We start from the raw sequence: 22,090 nt of genomic DNA, 5'->3' as shown, positions 1-22,090 counted from the left end.
TAATGGTTGCAGATTTGCTAGTTGCATTTGTAATTAAATATTTTACTGAAAAAGAAATATTTTTATTACATCTTTTAGTTTTTGTCAGTGTCTGGTGAGCCAGAAAAGACTTAAACAAGGAAACCCAAAGTTATAGTAGAATGAGGGATTCCTTAGGTATTCTGCTCCAAGAGCTCGCTAATAAGGACCTCTTTACTTACTTACTTATTTAAAAGGTAGAGTAGAAAATTGGGAAGGGCTAAGAAAGGGAAGAAGGCATTCCTGCTCCCACAGAAGCTAATGGATATAATATTTGCCATGTTGAGTATTTGTTTACTCACATTCATTTCTTGATATATCTTTGCCAAAAGGTTTTACTCTTAGTGTTTCTTTTTTTAGCCTTTTTGTGGTATACTTAACATTGAAGCTTTGTGTGATTCGTGACAAGTTTTTCTAACCATGAAACAGATTTGTTTTCCTTTCATGTGAGTCTAATTTCATTTGCATGTTACACAAGATGGAAGACTCTAATGTAGTGTGGAAGCAGTAGTTGGATAAGATCATGTAGTGGCATTGACCTCTTATATTTTGCCTTTAGAATTGATTTTCTTAACCCAAAATGGATCAAAGGTGAAACTGCATTGAAGCTACATTGTAACAGACCTTATTTTCATACCGTATCATTTAGAATTCTGTGCCTTGATTTCATGGAAACTGTGAAACAGCTCTGAAATGATGAGTGATCAGAAAGGCACATAAATAAATTCTACTTTTGTGGAGTTTTTTTCCTATGTGACTTATCTTTACTCATTTAAACCAGAGAGATCAACAAGAAGTACGATCTCGGCCTGTTTCAACACAAGTTAAATCATATGAAGAGGAAGATGATTATAGTTCAAGGTAAGTCACCTAAATTCTCAAATACCTTTTTTTACCTGGGTAGATGCTTTTAGATTGTTTTTATTTTAAATTAAGATCTAATCAACATATTGTTATTTTCAGATGTACAACAACGATTTGATGTTTGTGCGTTGTGATATGGTCACCATAATATGTCTGATTACATCTATTACATACATGGCTACAGAATTTTTTTGTTGTGATAACTTTTAAGATCTACTTTCTTAGCAACTTTCAAATATGCAATACAATGTTATTAACTATAGTCATTATGCTGCACACTGTATCCCCATGACTTATTTTAGACTAGAATTTTGTTCCTTTTCACCCCCTTCACCCATTTTTCCCACCACTCCATCCTCAGCCTTTGGTACCAATCTCTTCCTCTTCTCTGAATTTGAGCTTTTTTTTTTATTTCCACATATAAATGAGGTCATCCAATATTTGTCTTTTTCTGTCTGACTTAGCATAATGGCCTTGAGGTCCATCCATGTTATTGCAAATGGGTCTTCTTTATGGCTGAATAATATTTCATTGTATTTATATGCCACATCTTTCACTCATCTGTCGATGAACATTCAGGTTGTTTTCATTATCTTGGCTATTGTAAATAATGCTGCAATGAAAATGGGGTGCAGACATCTTTTTTAGTGTGTTTTTGTTTTCAAATAAATACCGAGAAGTGGAGTTGTCGAATCATATGGTAGTTCTCTTTTAAATTTTTTGAGGAACCTCCATACTGTTTTTCATAGTGACTGCACCAATTTGTATTCCTACTAAGAGTGCACAAGGGTGACCTTTTCTCTATATCCTCACCAGCATTTATCCCTTATCTTTTTTATAATAGCCATTCTAACAGGTGTGCAGTGCTATCTCATTGTGTTTCTTTTAAATTTTTAATTTTTTTAGAATAAAAAATTTATTTGTTTGTTTATTTATTTTAAAGTGTGGGGAAGGGAGGGCGAGAGGGAGAGAAATGTTGATGAGAGAGAGAAAAATCAGTTGGTTGCTTCTGGTATGTGCCCCGACTAGGAACAAACCCACAGCCCAGGCACGTGCCCTTATCAGGAATTGAGCTGGGGACCTATCACTTTATGGGATGATGCCCAACTGAGCCTCACAGGTCAGGCCTCGCTGTGGTTTTAAATTTACATTTTCTTGATGATCAGGGATGCTGAGTATCTTTTCATGTGACCATTTGTGTGTCTTCTTTAGAAAATGTCTGTTCAGATCCCCTGCCCATTTTTAATTGGATTTTTTAGCTATTGAGTTGTATGAGTTCTTTATGTATTTTGGATATTAACACTTTATCAGATATATGCAAAATATTTTCTCCCACTCAGTATGTTGTCTTTTTTCCCTCCTGGTTTTCCCAAGGAGTTTATTTGGACAGAACAGGGGACAAGGAGGCCCAGCATCTAAAAGAAGGTGTTGGGTCTCTTGGTGGTAAAGCTTGGCTTGTGTTGATAACACTTGTGCTGATGATGGAGGACCCAGTGGGGCAGTGGGAACTTGACCATGGAGTTGTGGAACTGCTTGACCTGCCAATCAGTGGCCAGGCCTTGGTATTCTCAGTACATGCTGTGGGTGCTGCTGTGGGAGTCGTAGCTCAGCCAGATGCTAGAGTTCTTCACCTGAAGTGGGGAATTATCAAACACTTGCCAGCAGGAGGTGATTGCCCCTGAGGACTTCTTTGTCTTCTTCAGCTGAGATACAAAGTACCAGAAGTACGTCTTGGGGGAGACATGGTTAGGTGCAGAGATGCTTCTGTGGTAGAGGGGGGCGGTGCGAGGCATTGGCGGTGGGTAGGCAACTCCTCACTGCCTTGTATTATGGCAGTGTGCCACAGGTCTTCATAAAGCTCTCTCTGGGCATAGGTTGACTTGTCATTTTGTTAATGATTTCCTTTGCTCTACAGAAGCTTTCTAGTTTAATGTAGTTCCACTTGTTTATTTTTGCTTTTGTCGCCTTTGCTTTTGGCGTTAAATTTTAAAAAATCATCATCAAGACTAACGTTAAGCAACTTACTACCTATGTTTTCTTCCAGGAATTTTATGTTTTTAGGTCTTTCTTTTAAGTCTTTAATCCATTTTGAGTTAATCTTTGTATGTAGTGTAAAATAGTGGTTCAGTTTCATTCTGTTACATGTGGCTGTCCAGTTTTCCCAGCACTGTTTATTGAAGAGACAGTTCTTTCCCCATTGTATATTTTCCTTTGTTGCAAATTAATTGACTCTATATGTGTGTCTATTTGGGACTGTCCATTCTGTTCCATTCATCTGTGCGTCTGTTTTTTTTTTTAATGACCATATTGTTTTGATTATTGTAGCTTCATAATATAGTTTGAAGCCAGAGAGAACTTTTTTTTTGATGGTACAGGTAGATGCTTTATTATATAAAATCCTTTTGCATGTAAGTAATGTAAATATATAATTTGAAGAATAATGTAATATATGAAATACTAATAATTGGGGACTTTACCAATCAGATACAATGTAATCCATTTACCTACCTTATTTTGTTTAGTTCTCAAAGTATTATTTTGAAATAAATATTATTGTCCTCATTTTGAAAATGAGGAAACTAGAGATGCTCGGTAGTTTGTCCAAAGACATAGGGACAGAGGGATACTATGTAATTTCACTGAGATCCAAACCAGAACTGATAAGGTTTCTAAACCTATTCTTATATACTATACTACCTCTCTTATAAAATTGCATATCAAGATTAGGTAAAAATAAATATGTTTGTAAAAGTAAAATGTATCAGATCTTTTTTTCCTTGAATTCCATATATGTCAAGAAGTTAGGAATATGTTTGAACATGTCAAGAAAATATTCAGGGTTAAAGTTAACAGGAAAAGTATAGGATCTGTGTGAATAAAACTATAAAATCTTGCAGAGGCAGTGGTGATCAGCAAACATTCCAAGTCTCCTGCTATGAGCCAGAGTCAAATTATTCTTTTGCAAGCCTAAAAAGACGGGAGTTGGTGTTTGAACCTCCCATTGACTGTTTCTTTACTATGATCAGTAAAAATTCAATTGGTGAGACCTCCCAGCTTGGTCTCTGGGTGACCATGTGGAACATAAAAATGGGTTCATTCTCCCTCTTTCTCTCCCTCCTACAATCTCTCTTTTTTTCCCTCTCTCTCTCCCCACTCTCTCCCCTGTTCCTTTCAGTGTATTAAGCTACTGAGATTTTGGGGTATCATCCTAGCCTATCCTAATTAATATAGCAGTTGGTATTAACAGTTGGGTGTTTTAAAACAAAACTAATAAAAATGTGGCTTTAGCTTAGCAGTTAGGTAGTGGCTAGCGAGGAAACTGGTATTGGAGGCTGGAAAGATAGAGGAATACTGTTATGTGTGGCAATGAATTTATTAAGGCTGTCACCTTTGGTAAATTGGGAGGTGGAAGAGATGTGTAATAAACTTATGCTGTAGGGGAAGAAGTTGGAAAACAGAATATTAGTAGTGTGTGCTGTTACTATTTGCCATGGTATTTAAGGAGACAAGTTTGGGAATGAAGTGGCTGTTTTGCAAGCAGAAATGAAAGGGAATATGGAGATTCTAGGAATTAGAGGCCTCAAATATTGGAAGAGTCACCTGCTTCTAATTTTGATGAGGTCCATCTTATCTTTTTTATTTTTTTATTTTTGGTTACCTGCTATTTTGGAGTCATATCTAAGAATCAATGGGTCCAGTGTCATTAAGATTTATCCCTCTGTTTTCTTCTAAGAGAATAACACTCTTACATTTAGGTCTTTGGTCGATTTTGAGTTAATTTTCTTGTGTAGTAGGAGATGAGGATCACCTTCATTCTTTGGTGTGTGGGGTATCCAGTTGTGTCAGTGTTGAAAAGACTATCCTTTCCCCATTCAATGATACTAGCACCCTTGTCAAAAGTCAGCTGGCCAGAGACACATGGTTTTATTTTTGGACTCTCTGTTCCATTGATATATGTATCTATTCTTAATGCCAGCACTGCACTGTTTTGATTATCTTTGTTTTGTAGACTTAATTGTTTATGGACCGAAAAAATTGAGAAAAAGCTGAGAAGGTCTTTGGGGAACAAAAGCCTACTAAAGTTCAACCTTGAGCCAAAAATCAGACTAAAGGTGTGGTTTTCACAACTATTGATAACATTTTCTGATGCGGACCCTGGCCGGCAGGATCTGTGTGTTGTGGCCACAATGAACAAATTCACATGGACTACAGAAGTTCTGTGGAGAAAAAGGAATGGCATGGCCGCTCTCTAAGTGAGAGAGAGGGCCCCAACCCCTGCCTGGACAGGATTTTATTGCTTTTCGGGGTACGTTACATGAGGATGATCCTCATTTACTATGCACAGCTTCCTGTAGGTGATTACCTTTTACAGATAACAAAGGAAAGAATGTTGCTAATTACTTGAAAGAGAAGGATGTTGCAGATGAAGGGGAAAAGTGGTTGAACTGGTTCCACTCCATACTAGGGAGGTTTAGCACAGATTTTAGGAAGTTACAGTAAGTACCTGCTGCCTCAGTTCAGGCTGAGGGAGTTTTAGCAAAAGCAAGTCTCATAGCAGCCTAGGTACAATGCAGGCCTGATTCCCGTCGGGAGAACCTATCCAAGGGTGTGGGTCCAGTGTGCCGGACCTCACTCCCCACTGGCCTTTCCATGGGGGCTGGGCTACATTCCCACGCCACACGGAACGGTTCCCTATAATTTTCCAAAGGATTAAGGTTCTTCGGGGCAAGGACCATAGTAAATGGCACCTAGTCAAACTTTCCAACTAGATAAAATGGCTCAGGGTAAAGATCTAACTATAGGTATAGTCTCCCCATGGAAACCTGGCAGCCTCAAAGCAACACATTTTTAAATTGGGGTGTGGAGAAGGGGAATGAGGGAGAGGAGGAGAAGGTGTTTAGGGCAAAGAAATAATTGCTTTGGAAAGAATTGTGGGTGTGCTAATGGCACATGGAACTGACTGGAATCAAATAAATAAGAAACTCACTAGTTTTTGAAAGTTATACCCACAAAAAAAATTTAGAGCAATAAACTTAAACTGTTACTTTTTAAATCTGAAAATAGGTATCAGTACTCCCATCTCTTAAGATGAAGCAGGCTGTGAGAGTTGTACAGCCCTAATTCAGGGTATAATGTTTAAACTCCTTAGAACTTAGACTCAGGACTTAGAACAAAAAAAGGAATGGACTTAAGCAACAGTATATTTGGCTCATACTTGAAATGTTGGGACATTATTCAGGTACTCAAAAAAATTATTGCATATGATTCAGCAATTCCACTCTAAATATTTAACCAAGATAAAGGAAGACATATTTCCAAGCATAACTTGTGTATAAATGTTAATTAACAAAACCTGGGAACATCTCAATATCCAAGTGGTGAATGGACAAACAAATCATGGTATACTAATGCAATGGAATACTACTTGGCAATAAATAGCAATGGACTACTAATACTGCAGCGACATGGATACTAAGTGGAAGGAGGCAGACTAAAAAATGTATGTATTGTATGACTCCATTTATTTGACCTTCTGGAAATGGTAAAACTATAGGGACAGATGTCAGTGGTTGTGTGGGGCTTGGAGAAGGGGAGAGGACTAATAAAAAGGGGCAGAAGGAATTTTTTGTGGTGATAGAAATATTCTCTATCTTGGTTGTTGTAATGCTTACATGACCTTATAAGTTTGTTCAAATTTACAGAACTGTCCACCTAAAAGAGTGTATTTTACTATATGTAAATTATATCTCAACGAATCTGAAAAAGTAATTTTTGAACATTGTTAGTGCCAGGTCTAGCTACTGGTAGTACAATGGTGAGTAAATAGACCAGGTCCTGCTTCCAAGGAGTTAATGCCTAGTGTGTTGCTTTTTAACTTTTCTTTTAATTAAACAAATTTTCCATAAAGTTTTTTACATCATCATTTGATATCTATATGTGTATATATAGCATGAAACTACTTATCCTTATTATATGTAAGGATATTTTGTGGAAATATCTGATATTTCTGATATTAAAATATCTCTGATATTTTATGGGAAACAATGTTTAATAGTTATCAAAATTTGAAACTTTGAATTACAAATAAGATTAGGCATGGCTTTTATTTACTAAACTAAAAGATTAAAATGATGGTAAAACAGCTGATCTCTAGATTCTGTTGAAGCAAGTGAGAGACTGATTCACAAACATAAAAATAAATCTGTTGATTTTTTTTTTTTTACTATCTTTAAGTGCAAGAGGGCCGGACATGACACCTCTGTTTACCTAGAACAGGTGGCTTTTGTAAACTGGCTTTGAACGGATGGCCTTTACCACAGGAAACATGGCACTGAACTAGTAGTTGGGAATTGCTGAAGATGGGAGATAATTCTGTAAAGAGATAATTTATTTCAGCTTGGAACAATGATAATTTACCTAAATTATTATAGTCAAGCAGTATTTATTATAATAAGCCCTCAGCATCCAGAGTTACTCTGTCAAAAAATGGGAGAAACCAGAATTACTTTCCTGAAAGGATATGTGTAGAGCACGTACCCTTCAGTCTGTTGGAAGCAAGGTTTACCACACAAATCATTTACATTATATCACACACAGACCTTCCATGGAGATGTTTAACAAAAGAGAGAGAAACACTGATTTGTTGTTCCTCTTATGCCTTCATTGGCTGCTGCTTGTTTGTGCTGCAGCCTTGGTGCAGCGGGATGGCCCTCGCGCAGCTGAGCTACCCAGTGGGGCTGAGAATGATTCTTTAGTCTCGGTAATTATAAGTTATTTTGAAAGCCTTTTTTTCTTCTAGAGCTATTTCTGGTTCTTTAAGAGGTTGTATTTAGTAATATCTACCTAAGTATATCTTTGTGTTTAATATTGAGAAAAATCTATATATGATTAGTTCAGTAGGTGGTATCTGATGGAAAGTAATTTTGTTTTTATGTCTTCTACTGTGGTTAGGAGTTCTTAGGAAATATGATGGAGTGTATTCCTCTTAATTTTTCGTGGCAACAGTAGATAGTAATGTGGTACGTTTTCAGAAATATTAAAATGTGTTGAAGATGATGTGGCATATTGATCAGGGGTAGGCAGATCTTTCCTTTGAAGAGTCAGACAATAAATATTTTTGGATTTGTGGATCATACAGTCTATCACAACTATTCAACTTTGCTGTTCTTATGTGAAAACATCTACAGACAATGTGTAAATGAGTAGACAGGAGTGGAGTCAGCGCGTGGGCCACAGTTTGCATCTCACCATAAGCCTCTTTGTTTTAAACTACAAATATATTTTGAACTGTGTGTGGTGACAGGTGGGTACTAGACTTACTGGTTGGACCACTTTATAAGTTATATAAATGTCTAACCACTATGCTGTATACCTGAAACCAATATAAATAATATTAAATGTCACCTGTAATGGAAAAAATAAACTGCAAATATATGTTGAAAATTTTGTGCACAGAGGTGAGCTGTATTTTAGATATACTTGTACATCTAACAAATATTAGTGCTAATTTAAAGGCTTGTATGCCAGGTACCATAAGTAGGAGGCATAAAGTAGTGAACAATCACATGTCATTACTATCATCATGGAGGTCACAATGTAAGGGAAAAACAGACACTGACCAAGTATTTAAATGCATTGAGTGGGCTCACAATAGAAAATTGTGTGTTGAATCATTTTGTAAAATAGATAATCCCTGAGTATAGCCAATTGTCACTTCTTATGATTTTTCATTCATTAAGGTTGGTGCTGTATTTGTTTAAAAAGAATATTATAGTATATCTTACCAATGGTGAAATTTTTTAATTATTTTTTTATAATTTTTTATTTTTTTATTGATTATGCTGTTACAGTTGTTCTATTCCCCCTTTATTCCCCTCCACCCTACCCCCCATCCCCACCATCACCCCCCCTTTAGTTTATGACCATGTGTCTCAAGTCCTTTAGATTCTATATTTCCCATGCTATTCTTGCCCCCCCATCTATTTTCTATCTACTGTCTATGCTACTTATTTTCTGTACCTTCTCCCCCCTTCTCTTCCTCCCACTCCCCTGTTGCTAACCCTCCTTGAGATCTTCATTTCTATGTTTCCACTCCTGATCTAGCTGTCCTTTTAGTTTGCTTTTGTTTTAGGTGTGGTTGTTAATAACTGTGAGTTTGTTGTCCTTTCACTGTTCATGTTTCTTTAACTTCTTTTTCTTAGATAAGTCCCTTTAACATTTCATATAATAAGGGCTTGGTGATGATGAACTCCTTGAATTTGATCTTATCTGAGAAGCACCTTATCTGTCCTTCCATTTTAAATGAAAGTTTTGCTGGATAGAGCAATCTTGGTTGTAGGTCTTTAGATTTCATGACTTGGAATACCTCTTTCCAGCCCCTTCTTGCCGGTAAGGTCTCTTTTGAGAAATCTGCTGACAGTCTGATGGGGACTCCTTTGTAGGTGACTGTCCCCTTAGCTCTTGCTGCTTCTAGGATTCTCTCCTTCATTTTAATCTTGGCTAATGTAATTACGATGTGCCTTGGTGTGTTTCTTCTTGGGTCCAACTTCTTTGGTACTCTCTGAGCTTCCTGGATTTCCTGGAAGTCTATTTCCTTTGCCAGATTGGGGAAATTCTCCTTTATTATTTGTTCAAATAAGTTTTCCACTGGTGGCTGTGCCTTTCCCCCTTCTGGTACCCCTATAATTCGGATGTTGGAGCGTTTAAAGATGTCCTGGAGGTTCCTAAGACTCTCCTCATTTCTTTGAATTCTTGCTTCTTACTCTTTTCTGTTTGGCCATTATTTGCTTTCTTCTGGTCCACTCCATTGATTTGAGTCCCAGTTTCCTTTTCATTGCTATTGGTGTCCTGTGCAATTCCATTCATTTCAATTAGTTTTGCCTTCATATATTTGTCTAATTTGTCGGTATAATCAACCAGTTCTGTGAGGATCCTGATCACCAATGTTTTAAACTGTGCGTCTGTGAGTTTTGCTATTTCTTCATTGCTTAGATTTATAGGCTCTGGGGCTCTGAGATCCTCCTGCGCCATTCTTGGTCTGTTCGGGCCCTTTAAGTGTGAGAAGCGGGCCTTGGATTCCCAGGTCTCTGGGTTGTGACGCTGTATGTGGGGGCGTGGCCCGAGCGGGGAAATGGCGACCCCCGCTGCCGCTTCTCATAGCTGGGTGTGGAGGAGCAGTGCCTTTGGTGGTTCACCTGGGCCGGGCCACTCAGAGTCGCTGGGTTATGACGCTGTATGTGGAGGTGGGGTCAGAGCAGGGAAATGGCGGCGCCCTCCACTGCCGCTTGCCGTGGGGACCTGCGGGCCCGGTCCAACCGCCCACTCCCTCGCCTGTCCACCCTCGCACAAATGCGCGACCTCAGTCAACACGCAGCCCCGGGCCCGGCTGTCTCCCCCGCGGTCGCTCGCCTGGTTGCTCGCTGGGTCGCTCACTAGGTCTGACCCTGCGCCTGGATTCCGCTGGCCTGAGTGTGTCTGGCCGAGTCCTCCTGTGCAACCCTGCTCCGCCAGCCGCTGGTTTCGCCCCTTACCGGTCAGGCTGAAGAATTTGTTGTTAACGGACTTCCGAAAAGTTCAATTTTCCGTGTTCTGGCTGTGTTTTCTGTTGCTAATATTTAGTTTTCTCTAATCTTGGTTGTGTGAGAAGGCATGGTACATCCACCTATGCCTCCATCTTGGCGGAAGTCCCTAATTATTTTTTTATTTTTCAATTACAGTTGCCATACAGTTTTAGTTTCAGGTGTATACCTGAGTGATTAGACATATAACTTATTAAGTGATCACCCTGATAAATCCTGTACTCATCTAACACCATACAGAGTTATCAGATTATTGACTATATTTCCTATGCTGTACTTTATATCACTAGTGACTATTCTGTAACAACCAATTTGTACTTCTTAATCCCTTCACCTTTTTCACCCATCTCCCCAGTGCCCCGCCCATCTGGCAACAGTCAAAATGCTGTGTCTAAGGGTCTGTTTCTGTTTTACTTGTTCATTTATTTTTCTTTTTTTAGACTCAATTTTTTATATTTATTTGTCTCCATTTTATTGTTTGTATTTTTTGTCTTCTTCTTCTTCTTCTTAAGCAAACCCTTTAACACAGGGTTGTCCAACTTTTGGCATTTCTGTGCCACACTGGAAGAAAAAGAGTTAGTTGTCTTGGGCCACACATTAAATACATTGTGATACATAATCACAAAAAAATCTCACAATGTTTTAAGTAAATTTATGGTTTCGTGTTGGGCTGAATTTACAGCCATCCTGGGCTGCATGAGGCCCATGGGCCACAGGTTGAACATCCCTGCAAAATTTCATGTAATACTTATTTGTTAGTGATGAATTCCTTTAGGTTTTTTCTTATCCTGGAAGCACTTTATATGTTCTTTATTTCTAAACGATAGCTTTGCTGGGTAGAGTAATCTTGGTTGTAGGTCCTTGCTTTTCATCACTTTGAATATTTGTGCGAACACCTTCTGGCCTGAAATGTTTCTGTTGAGAAATCAGCTGACAGTCTTATGGGAGCTCCTTTATAGGCATCTCTGGCTGCTTTTAAGATCCTCTCTTTGTCCTAAACCTTTGCTATTATTTTTATTACGCTGGGTCTTGGTATGGGCCTCTTTTGGTTCATCTTGTTTAGGACTCTCTGTGCTTCCAGAACTTGTATGTCTAATTTGCTTCACCATGTTAGGAAAGTTGTTTATCATTATTTTTTCTAATAGGTTTTCAATTTCTTGCTCTCTTACTTCTCTTTATGGCATCCCTATGATGTGACTGTCGGAATGCTTGCAAGCTGCTATACAGGTATCATCAAACCAAACCATACGAAAACAACAATAAAAATAGCAAGAGAATAAAAAATTGAAGAGAGGAATAAGAGATAAAAAGCATAAAAATAAGAAAGAGAAGAAAATGATAGAAAAAAGAATGACAGGAAAAATAGAATAAGAAAAGGAATTATAAAAAAGAAATATGAAAGAAATGATAGAAAAAAGAATGAGAAGAAAAAATAGAATAAGAAAAGGAATGATAAAAAAGAAATATGAAAGAGAAAATAGAAAAGAATAGAGAAGAAAAAAGTGGAGTTTGGCTCAGCAGAGTTTAGTGCCTACTGCAATCTCCCTTTGGATGTGCTGTTTATGAAGCTTGTTGGGTCTTGCTCCGACGTTGTCTGAAGCTGGCCACTTGGTATATTAGTTCTGGGTCTCTTGGGAGGGACTGTAGTACAATAATGACTATGCCTGCCCCTTGGCAACCTATTTGAAGCTCCAAGTGATCCTCAGATTGTGGCTTCCTCTTCTGGGCTTGGCTGTGCACTGGAAGGATTAAGTGCACTCCAAGGCTGGCTTTTACCAGCATAGGGCCCAGGGGCAGGTCAGCAAGTGCCCTAAGGCACACGGGGATCTGTTGCCTTCTGCCTCTGCCAGTTGGCTGGCTGTTGGGTCATTAAAAAGGCTCAGTCACTGAAAGATCATATGGTGGTGATTGGAAGGATGGGGCTTTCAGATCTCCTGTGAGGGGAGGTACCAATTGAGACTTCAGAAAAGATAGTGGGTGTGATGCCTTACCTGAGAGCCACATGTCTGAGTCTTTCCTGGGTTTTTCCTTAATGTTGGCAGGGTAGAGCCCGTATTAGTCAAGCTGGTGAGACCTCTGAAATCTATAGGTTGGGTCTGCCGGAAGCAGGGAGGGTGTTTCTATCTGATCTTCCATGAGGGGGAAGCGCCATTCAGTTTCATGGGAAAGTTAAGGGAATGGCCCCACCCCAAAGCCAGTCACTTACACCTCTTGAGCCAACCTGGACCTCTATACTCCAGCTTATGCCACTGACTCCTCACAGAACTTAACAGCCACATGGTGGGGTGAGAAAAATTCCAGAGGGTGAGGTCCTTGCTCATTCCCAGGTTCATACTGCTGGGAGAGGATCGTTGCATCCGAGAAAGAGGCTGCTGCAGTATTGGATGATGACTCAGTACCGGGATCCGGCGGCTGGGAGTGTAAGATCACCTGCTTCACCGCCATCTGGAAGCTCTGCAGATTCTTTCTTCCTTTTGCTGTTCTGATTGGGTATTTTTGCTTCCCTATATTCCAGATCCCTGATTTTGTTCTGTGTTTCTTTCATCTTCTCTACTGTTGATTCCTTGTGATGTATTCTTCATTTATGACTGGTTGTATATGTTTTTTATCTTTGTTTTTATGTTTCCTATCCCTTTGTTGAAGTTCTTACTAAATTCATTGAGCATCTTTATAACCAGTGTTTTGAACTCTACATCTAGTAGATTGCTTGTCTCCATTTTGTTTAGTTCTTTTTCTCAAATTTTGATCTGTTCTTTCCTTTGGGACATGTTTGTCTCCTCAATTTGGCTGCTTCCCTGTGTTTGTTTCTGTGTATTAGAGCTGTTATGTCTCCTGGGCTTGGTTGAGTAGCCTAATGTAGTAGGTGTCCTGTAGGGTCCAGTGGCACAGCCTCCCTTATCACCTAAGCTGGGCACTCAGGTGTGCTTTCTGTGTAGACTGTGAACACCCTCTTGTTGTAGTTGAGCCTTGATTGCTGTTAGCACACAAATGGAAGGGATTTATTCCCAGGCCCATTGGTTGCTTGATCTGGTTGTGATTACTGGCCACCATGGAGGGTAACTTTCCAAATGTCCACCCCATGGAGAAGGACTTCTTGGCAGAGCTCTGGTGCCTTCTGAATCCTCCCCTTAAATGTGTTTCTTGTAGAAATGGTTGGGTGGTCTGCAGCTGTCACCTGGGTACATTGGCTCTGGGTCCTCCCAAGAGGTGCAGGCCAAGGTCAGTCACTGCCTTTATTCTGCCCAGAGATACCTGGCATGAGCTACAAAGTAATCTTTAGGCGGCTGCTACTCGTGCTAGGCTTGGAGGTGCTCTGGTGAAGCCAAGCTGTGTACCAAGGCCAGCTGTTGCTAGTGTCAAGTCTGGGGCCACTTAGCTAGAGATATGGGGCACACTGAGCCCAGATGCTGCTTGTTTGAGAGATTTTAAGAAAGTCTGAAGCATAAGCCAACACAGGCCATTCGTATGGAAAAGCCCCTGGAGACAGCTTAGGTGGGCTTGCAAGTTGGGTGGGGTCTCAGGGAATTCAGGCCATGGTGAGCAGTGTGAGCATGGAGAGTCAGATATGGCACCCTCTTGCTGACTCTTTTGGAGGGGAGCAGGTCTCAGAAAAGGAACAGTGGCCTCTGCCAGCACTTTTTTAAAAACTTGTAAAAAATTTATTGATTTTAGAGAGAGAGATAAATTTGTTGTTCCAGTTTTTGATGCGTTCATTGGTAGATTCTTGTATGTGCTCTGAGGATCGAACCCGCAACCTCGGCATATTGCAATGATGCTCTAAGCAGCTGAGTTACCCAGCCAGGGCTCTGCCATCATTTGTGTCTCACAGAAAGTTGCTCACCCCACCCAGCTCTTGTCCCAATGCTAGACAATTCAGTTCCTCCCAAATGTTTCCTTGGTTCCTTTCAGACTACCGCCCCAGCACTGGAGCTCAGAGGGAGAGAGTCCAAGTCAGTCTGTGTGCAAGACCTGTAAGAGGAACTGCCTGTGACTCCAGAAGCCCTTGGGCTAACTCAGCCATAATCCCTGCTGGTTTTTACAGCGAGAAGTTATGGGGACTTCTCTTGCTGGCACTAGAACCCTGGGCTTGGGGGCCTAGTGTGGGCCTGGGACCCCTCACTCCTCGCGGGGGACTTCTACAGCTGAGCTGTCCCTCCTGATTTTTATCCACCCCACATAGGTGGGGGACAAGCGCCTTCCATGTCTCCATCCCCCCCAACCCCCACCCTCAATAGTCTCCATGTGGCTTCCTCTTTAAAGTCCTAGTTGTGGGGCTTACATTCAGCTAGAATTCAGGAGGTTCTGAATGTTTGTTCTTTAGTTTAGTTATAATTTTGATGTGGTTGTGGGAACATTCAAGTACTGCATTTTCAAGGTGAATTATTTAACCAAAGCACTTTTCTTGTTTATGACACTCATGTTAAATAAATTACCATATACATAACTAGAATTATAGCAATGTTTACTTGATGTATATTTTCCCTTTTATTGTTTCTTGGCTTAGTATCTATTATTAATTTATGTTTATTTTTGGTCTTTAGGGGTCTGTTATCTGAAGGGTCAGTTCATCTACATTCAGAAACTCAGGTATGAAATCAGACTTTTTGTGCATGTAATTACTTTCTGTAAAATTTAAGACTTTTAGAAAACAAAGAAGGGTTATGACTCAAGAAATAGAAGTCTTGAAACTCAGAAGATGTCTTCATGAAATGTGCTTATAAGATAAGCAGAATTCTTTTTTATCTCATAATTTCACTGAACATTTTGGAGATACACTGGAAAAAATTCTAAGTGAAATGAGTCTGTACCCTAAGGAATTTTAGAATGTAATTAATCAATCATTTAAATTATTTTCATGTAGCCAAAGACCAAAAACAGTGGTCCAGTAAACAAGGTTAAAAAAAAACTGCACTCTGCAAATAGAGGAAGGAAAACAAATTCAAGGTATAGTATGGTTTTCAAAGCATATTTTCTTTTCTAAATTTTATCATTTATAATAGCATCATTCATAATTATTAAGCTTTCTTTTTCTTCAGCTGTCTTACCCCCAGACAAAATTATATTGTATCTATCTATTCACATTCACTGAGTTAAAACATTTTCTTCTTAGAAATGTCTTGTAGCAGTCATTTTGTATTTTCTTAAGCAAAATCATATTTCAAAATTTTAAATGTTATTTTTGTTGAGATATTTTCTCAGAACTGTGACTAGAAGCTAGGTGTTATTTTCTGCCTAAGTCTCTGAAGTAGACTAAATAGCCATATACTTTTTGACTGTTTAACAGGGCACTATACCTTATTATATATATTGAGATATATGGCTCTAAACAAGAGTATAATTATGGTTTACATCCTGTTGTTTTTGGTGAGAAAGAATTCAAGGCTGTTCTTAGTATTTTAAGCATCAGATAGGACCCAAGAGTCCCTTTGGTTCAGAGGCCTTCTAAAGCAGGGGGTCACAGCCGCGGTGGGGCTGTCCCAGTCAGTCTTCCATTCACAGTGAGTTATTCCATTTACATGTCTGTTATTTACCCACACTGCTATCTGCAGTGTAAATTGGGGAAAAAATCTCTGATAATTCTTGTATCTTTTAATTGGCTAAATAACCTTTTTGATTTTTCAATAAAAGAAAAATAGACCAAAAGGGCAGGAAGAGAAAATCTAAAATTAATTGAAGAAAAAGGAACATACACTACATACATAAGAATGTACATGCATGTATGTATGGAAGGGGTTGTCTTATTTTTAGACTTCAAGTTTACTTTGTAAAGAAAAGGTTGTTTTTCTAAATAGAATTTAGAAGCCTTTGCTTGTCAAAAGTAAGTTACACTTAAAATAAGTAAAAAGTAAGGCTTTTGGAACCATAAAGTTGATGGGTTAGGTAGGCCTGGCACATTCCTCAATGCATTTAGAAGTAACTTTCATTTCATATTTCTTCCCTTCTTAAATAAAATCAAATTCAACATTTAGTTTGACTTTGATTCTGGTTACAATGTATTTCTTTTTTTTAAATATATATTTTATTATGCCATTATAGTTCTATTTCCCCTCTTCATTCTTCCCCACCCTGCACACCCCCTCCCTCACCATTCCCCCCCTTTAGTTTATGACCACGTGTCTCAAGTTCTTTAGATTCTATATTTCTCATACTATTCTTGCCCTCCCCCCTATCTGTTTTCTACCTACCATCTATGCTACTTATTTTCTTTAGGTTGAAAAAAATGTTGAGTTTGAGCTAATAACTATTCACTCTGTAATTCTTTCTCAAGAGGTATTTTTCTTCAGTGTTTTCAGAATTATGGCTAGAGTACTATCAATTTGTGCAGTTCTCCAGCAGCATGTAAAATTAAAAGCCTCAGGCTAGGTTTGACCTAGCAGGCCAAGTTCAGTACCCTTAGATTTTTTTTTTTTATTACTCCTCACCAGAGGACATGATTGATTTTTTTTTTTTTTAAGAGAGAAGGGAAGGGTGAGAGAAAGGAAGAGAAACATCAATGTGAGAGAGAAACATCCATCAGTTGCCACTCACATGCTCCCCAGCTGGGGACTGAACTGGCAACCCAGTCAGTTACCCTGACTGGGAATCAAACCCATCATCTTATGGTCCATAAGACAGCGCCCAACAAACTGAGCCACATCAGCCAGGGGCAGTACTGTTAGTTTTGATGTTCACTTGTTTGGAGACAATGTCCAAACAAACTGGCCTCATAAACCCTTCTCTAGTTCTGTGGTTGTGTGATTCATAAAGATTGACAGTCTACTAAGTCTCTTGTAGTATAAGCTTGAAAGTATCAATTATAGATTTTATCATAAATGTAAAATTTACAGTAATTTTTATATGCTCTGTTATTTGGATAAAAATCATATCTAGGAGTCGTACCTTCTTTTAATATTACTTATATAGTGCCAGTATATATAATATACATTTATATATTTAAATTTTTTAGTGTAAAATTGAAATACTCTGATGTACCAACTGCCAATGATGTTGCCATTCCAGAGGATTTCTCAGACTTTTCTCTTGCAAAAACAGTTAGCAAAATTGAAGGGCAACTGGAAGAAGAAGGCTTACCTGATTATATAGATGATGATATTTTTTGTGGTGTTAGTAAAGACATTGGAACAGGTAGGTTTTCTTTTGTTTACATCACAGTTATTCAGGAACTTTTTGGCATTTAAAATGTATTGTGATTTCTTGTACTTGTTTTAAAATTACTAGTGGGACATGGTGATGGAAGGAATGAGAGGGATTATAAATGAAGTAATTGGTTATGAGTCAGTAATTGTTGAAAATGGATGATGGGTAAGTAGGATTTCATTAAACTAGTCTCTTTTGTGGTATTGGTTTCATTGGCTGCTCTTCAACTCAGGTTAAAATGTCCCAAGTCTAATCATTAAAACATTAAAATTTAAAAAACATGGTTCTTTGAATATTTTCATGTACCATTACTGTATTCCACTTATTGCATATTAAATTAACATATGCAAAAGGGTAAATGAATTACAGATATAGCATCAGGTAAAATGATCAAATGAGTTTTCTAATGAATATATTTTCTTTTTAAAAAACTTATTTTTTTATACCCTAGAAAAATAATACTTTTTAGATCATCTAAAAGCATTATGTCAGTTACCAGTAATGCCTCTAAAATTCTGTTAAATTTATGGGCCACCTGTGCTATTGTAAACAAAATATGAGACAGTTGAGTGTATGTGAACATAGTTAATGATGAACTATAATTAATTGTGAGTTCAGGTAAGCTACTTAGCCCCTCTATAATAATATCTTAGTTTCAAAATTTAGCAGTTTGTATTAGATGATTGTAAACTTTTAAAATTCTCTCATTCTGTGAAAATCACAACAGTTATGTGTAGTAATGATTATCATGCTGCAGACTAATTAGCCATAAATAAGGAGCAGTTCATTTATGCATTTATTATGTTTATTGACTTACCCAAGCTTTCTGGGGCTAGTCGTCAGGAAGAAGTTAAATGAAGCAGGAAGTTGCCTTTATGTCTCTGTTAAGATGACTTCAGGTAACAATGGTTAGATGTTAGCTGTTCTCAGTGTAGTCACGACAGCCCTGTTATGGTGTTCCCCCTCCCGGACACAGGGAACCAGCACAAGCAGAGTAACACCTTAAGTTGCTACTTCTTCTTCGCACTGAATCATCCTTCTGCCATTTTACCTCCCTTTTGACAAGTTTTGACCTAGGTTGTATCACCTCTGATTTTTTTATTCCAGATGATTGCCTAGGGTTACCCAGGGAAAGAAAAGATCAAAAAGTTTAGCAGCACAGACTGCTTTTAAAACTAAAGTTGGAGTGGGATGGGGAGCTTAGTGCTGTGGACCTAAAGTTGAGGAGAGAAAGTCATGCTCTTCCTCTCTCCTGTCTTTGCCCCTAGAGAGCAGCTACTGCAAATGTTGCACTTTTGAATGTATCATCCACCTTCTATCCCCTGTTAGCCTGAAGTTACAGGAGAGGAGAGTTGAGACTAGGAAGATCTAGGTGGATTAGAGCCAACTATAGTTCATCAGCTCCATGGCAACACTGGGGACCCTACAAAAGAGCTCTGGAATTGGAGGAATGTATGGAGATGTTTTACACTCTGTGGGACTTACCCTAATGACTGCTTAGAGACAATTCAGTGTTTACTCACGATAAGCTCTATGAGGGCAAAGCTTGCCTTGTATGTAAACCTGCTATGCCTCAAATGCAGCAGAGACTTCATGTATTTTTTGGAATAAATGATTGAATGAATTACCAGTGAGTTCTGTGTTCATTTTTCATTTTATTTACTTTTAAACACCTATAAACCTCAAAGAGCTACTGCTGATGCTATTGAATAAAGGTAGATCTTAAAGAGGGTTTGTGGGAGAAACCTTTGGCAGTAACGTTAGTGCATTTCTCTGTTTCTAAAACACATTTTAACTTCTGTGAAATTGAGACGTGTTTGATAGCCAAAGGCGTCTTGGAACCACAATGACTGGGTTTGAAGTATAGTTTTGCTGGAGAGGTTTTGTTTGTTTCTGCCACACACATGAGGACATCGGTGACCTGAGACCACTTTACATTCTGTTTGAGGTATTTTGGACCACCTTGGTAAATATGAATTCAGTCTGCAAACTTATGTGAATACTGTCTTATGGTTCAGATTCTAAGGAGTGGTTTTGGGTTTTTCCTGCTTTCTTTACTTGGTTCCATTGTTGAGATGTGAATAGTTTGTTTCTGTCGGGTGGATTTGTTTTTCATTTATCTTTACATTAGGGGCACTTAGGGTGTTTAGTGTCCCAAACAGGGATCTCCCGTTAGACTGCCGTCTTGTGCATTTTTGTTATTTCATAGTATAATGGTCTTTCGAACAAATGGTGACATCTTAGATTCAGTGAAAGGCAATAAATATAATTGTTTAAATTCACAGAAGCACAGATCAGATTTCTGAAGGCCAAACTCCATGTTATGCAGCAGGAACTGGATAATGTTGTATGTGAATGCAATAAAAAGGTAAGTTTTGAAGACTTGTCAACATATATGCTGAAATATTAAGCAATATTTTAAGAGCAGTTTCAGTCTTAAAAATAGTTTCATTGAGATATTCAGTGAAATTTTGAATTGAAAAATTTTATGTAAATACTGAACTTTATTTGAAGATGTTGAATTTTCAGAGCTAAAGAATTTTAAATACTTGTTAGTATTTAGAGTTCTCTATATTGGAATTTACAAGTGTAAGCTATTAAATGCAAATAAAATGTCTGACTTCCATTTTTGAAGATGAAAATCAAAGATCACATGAAGTTTTTTTGGTTTTGGCCTATGTTTTGATAGCAAGTTGTGTACTTTTTCACATAATCTGTAATTTCATAACTATAGGAGGATGAAATTCAGGATTTAAAATCTCAAGTAAAAAATTTTGAGGAAGATTGTGTGAGACAGCAGCGAATGATTAATTTACAACAGTCTCAAGCAGAAAAATATAAAACTCTTTTTGAAGAAGCAAACAAAAAATGTGATGGATTACAGCAACAGCTGTCTTCAGTAGAAAGGGTAATTATAATTGTTTTGCTATTTTTCCTAACTTAATGCCACAGATGCACTAAAATACTGAAGTTACACATTTTGTATAGATACCACTTCCGGTTGTTTAGTTATTTTGTTAGTATTGACTAAAAACTCTTCCCCCATAAGACTTGATGGTAATGGAAAAAAGTACAAAAAATAAGTAAGTAAGTAAGTACTCTTCTCCCATATATAGGAGAATATTTTTTAAGATACATAATCTTTATTGTATTTTTTCCATTACCATTTAATCCCCTTAAACCCTCCTCTTGTTATCCTCCTTTTGGTTGTGAGAGGAAGCGAAGGCTTTCTACCTCCATCTTGGCTGGAACTCTCACACATTTATTGTTTTGTGAGTATTGTACCACCCTTCCATCCTTGGAATAAATCCCACTTGATTATGGTGTATGATCTTTTTAATGTATTCTGAATCTGGTTTGCTAATCTTTTGTTGAGGATTTAAACATCTGTGTTCAGCAGGGATATTGGCTTATACTATTCTTTTTTGTTTTGACTTTATCTGGTTTTGGGATTAGGATAATAATGGCCTCATAAAAATAGATTTGCAGTTCCTTGCTTACTCTCTGTTCTTCTAATACCTCTATGATCAAATGTTGGTACACACTTGATGTTATCCAAGAGGTCCTTTTTACTATCTTCATTGTTCCAATTATTTTCTCACTTTGTTGTTCTGATTGGGTGTTCCACTACCTTGTCTTCAAAATAGTTGAGTCAGTCCTTTGCTTTATCTAATCTGCAGTTGATTGTATCTAATGTATTCTTCACTTAAGTTACTGTATTCTTCATTTCTGACTTTTTTATGGTCTCTATCACTTTGTGTAAGTTCATCTGTTCTTCCTCTAGGATCATTGAGCATCCTTATAACCAGTGTTTTGAATCTGTATCTGGTAGATTGCTTGCCTACATTTTATTTAGATTTTTTTCCCCTGGAGTTTTGTTCTGTTCTCTCTTTGGAGACCTATTTCCTTTTCTCCTTACTGTGGCTACCTCCCTGCATTTGTTTCAATTCAATATATTAGGTAGAGCTGCTACATCTTCTGGTCTTGGTAGAATGGCCTTAGGTAGTGGGTGTCTGTGGGTCCCAGTGGCACAACCTCCCCAGTCACCTGAGCTGGGTGCTGCACCTGGCACCCCCTTCTGTGGGCTGTGTGCACTTTCCTGTTTTACTTGAGCCATGATTGCTGTTGGCATGTCACTGGTTGGGACTGACTCTTAGGCTGACTGGCTGAGAAGCCTTACAGCGAAAGCATCAGATGAGCTGCTGTATGGATGCTGACACTGCAGAGCAGGACTAGCTTCACAGGGGCTCTCATGCCAGGTGAGTTGGAGCCTTGAGTGTGTTACTGGTAGAGATGGTTGGGTGGTGCTCTGGCATGGTCTGAAGCTGAGCACCAGGTGCACTGGCTCTGGGGCTCCCTGGAGGTGTAGGCCAAAATCAGCTGTCACCTGTGCCCTGCCTGGGACCACCCAGCATGTGCTGTAGTGATCTGCAGATTGCTGCTAGTTGTGCTGGGCCTGGCAGTAGCTAAGAGAAATCAAGCTGTGAACCAAG

General features: G+C 38.5%; 1 protein-coding gene across 2 annotated transcripts in view; it reads left to right on the top strand.

Annotated features, from left to right (window-relative positions):
* Nucleotides 1-22,090, top strand: part of TEX9 (testis expressed 9) — a 49,827-nt gene that overhangs the window by 12,720 nt on the left and 15,017 nt on the right. For both annotated transcript variants that reach the window (XM_037151106.2, XM_053670166.1), the window contains exons 4-9: nucleotides 800-879; nucleotides 15,002-15,047; nucleotides 15,322-15,404; nucleotides 17,407-17,585; nucleotides 19,883-19,965; nucleotides 20,332-20,505. In XM_037151106.2, coding sequence (XP_037007001.2) covers nucleotides 800-879; nucleotides 15,002-15,047; nucleotides 15,322-15,404; nucleotides 17,407-17,585; nucleotides 19,883-19,965; nucleotides 20,332-20,505 — 645 coding nt within the window. The remainder of the gene's footprint in view (nucleotides 1-799; nucleotides 880-15,001; nucleotides 15,048-15,321; nucleotides 15,405-17,406; nucleotides 17,586-19,882; nucleotides 19,966-20,331; nucleotides 20,506-22,090) is intronic.

Source organism: Artibeus jamaicensis, unplaced genomic scaffold (genome assembly GCF_021234435.1).
Source record: "Artibeus jamaicensis isolate MK-2021 breed Jamaican fruit bat unplaced genomic scaffold, CSHL_Jam_final contig_548, whole genome shotgun sequence".
Taxonomy (NCBI): domain Eukaryota; kingdom Metazoa; phylum Chordata; class Mammalia; order Chiroptera; family Phyllostomidae; genus Artibeus; species Artibeus jamaicensis.
This window is presented reverse-complemented; position numbering and strand designations above follow the sequence as displayed.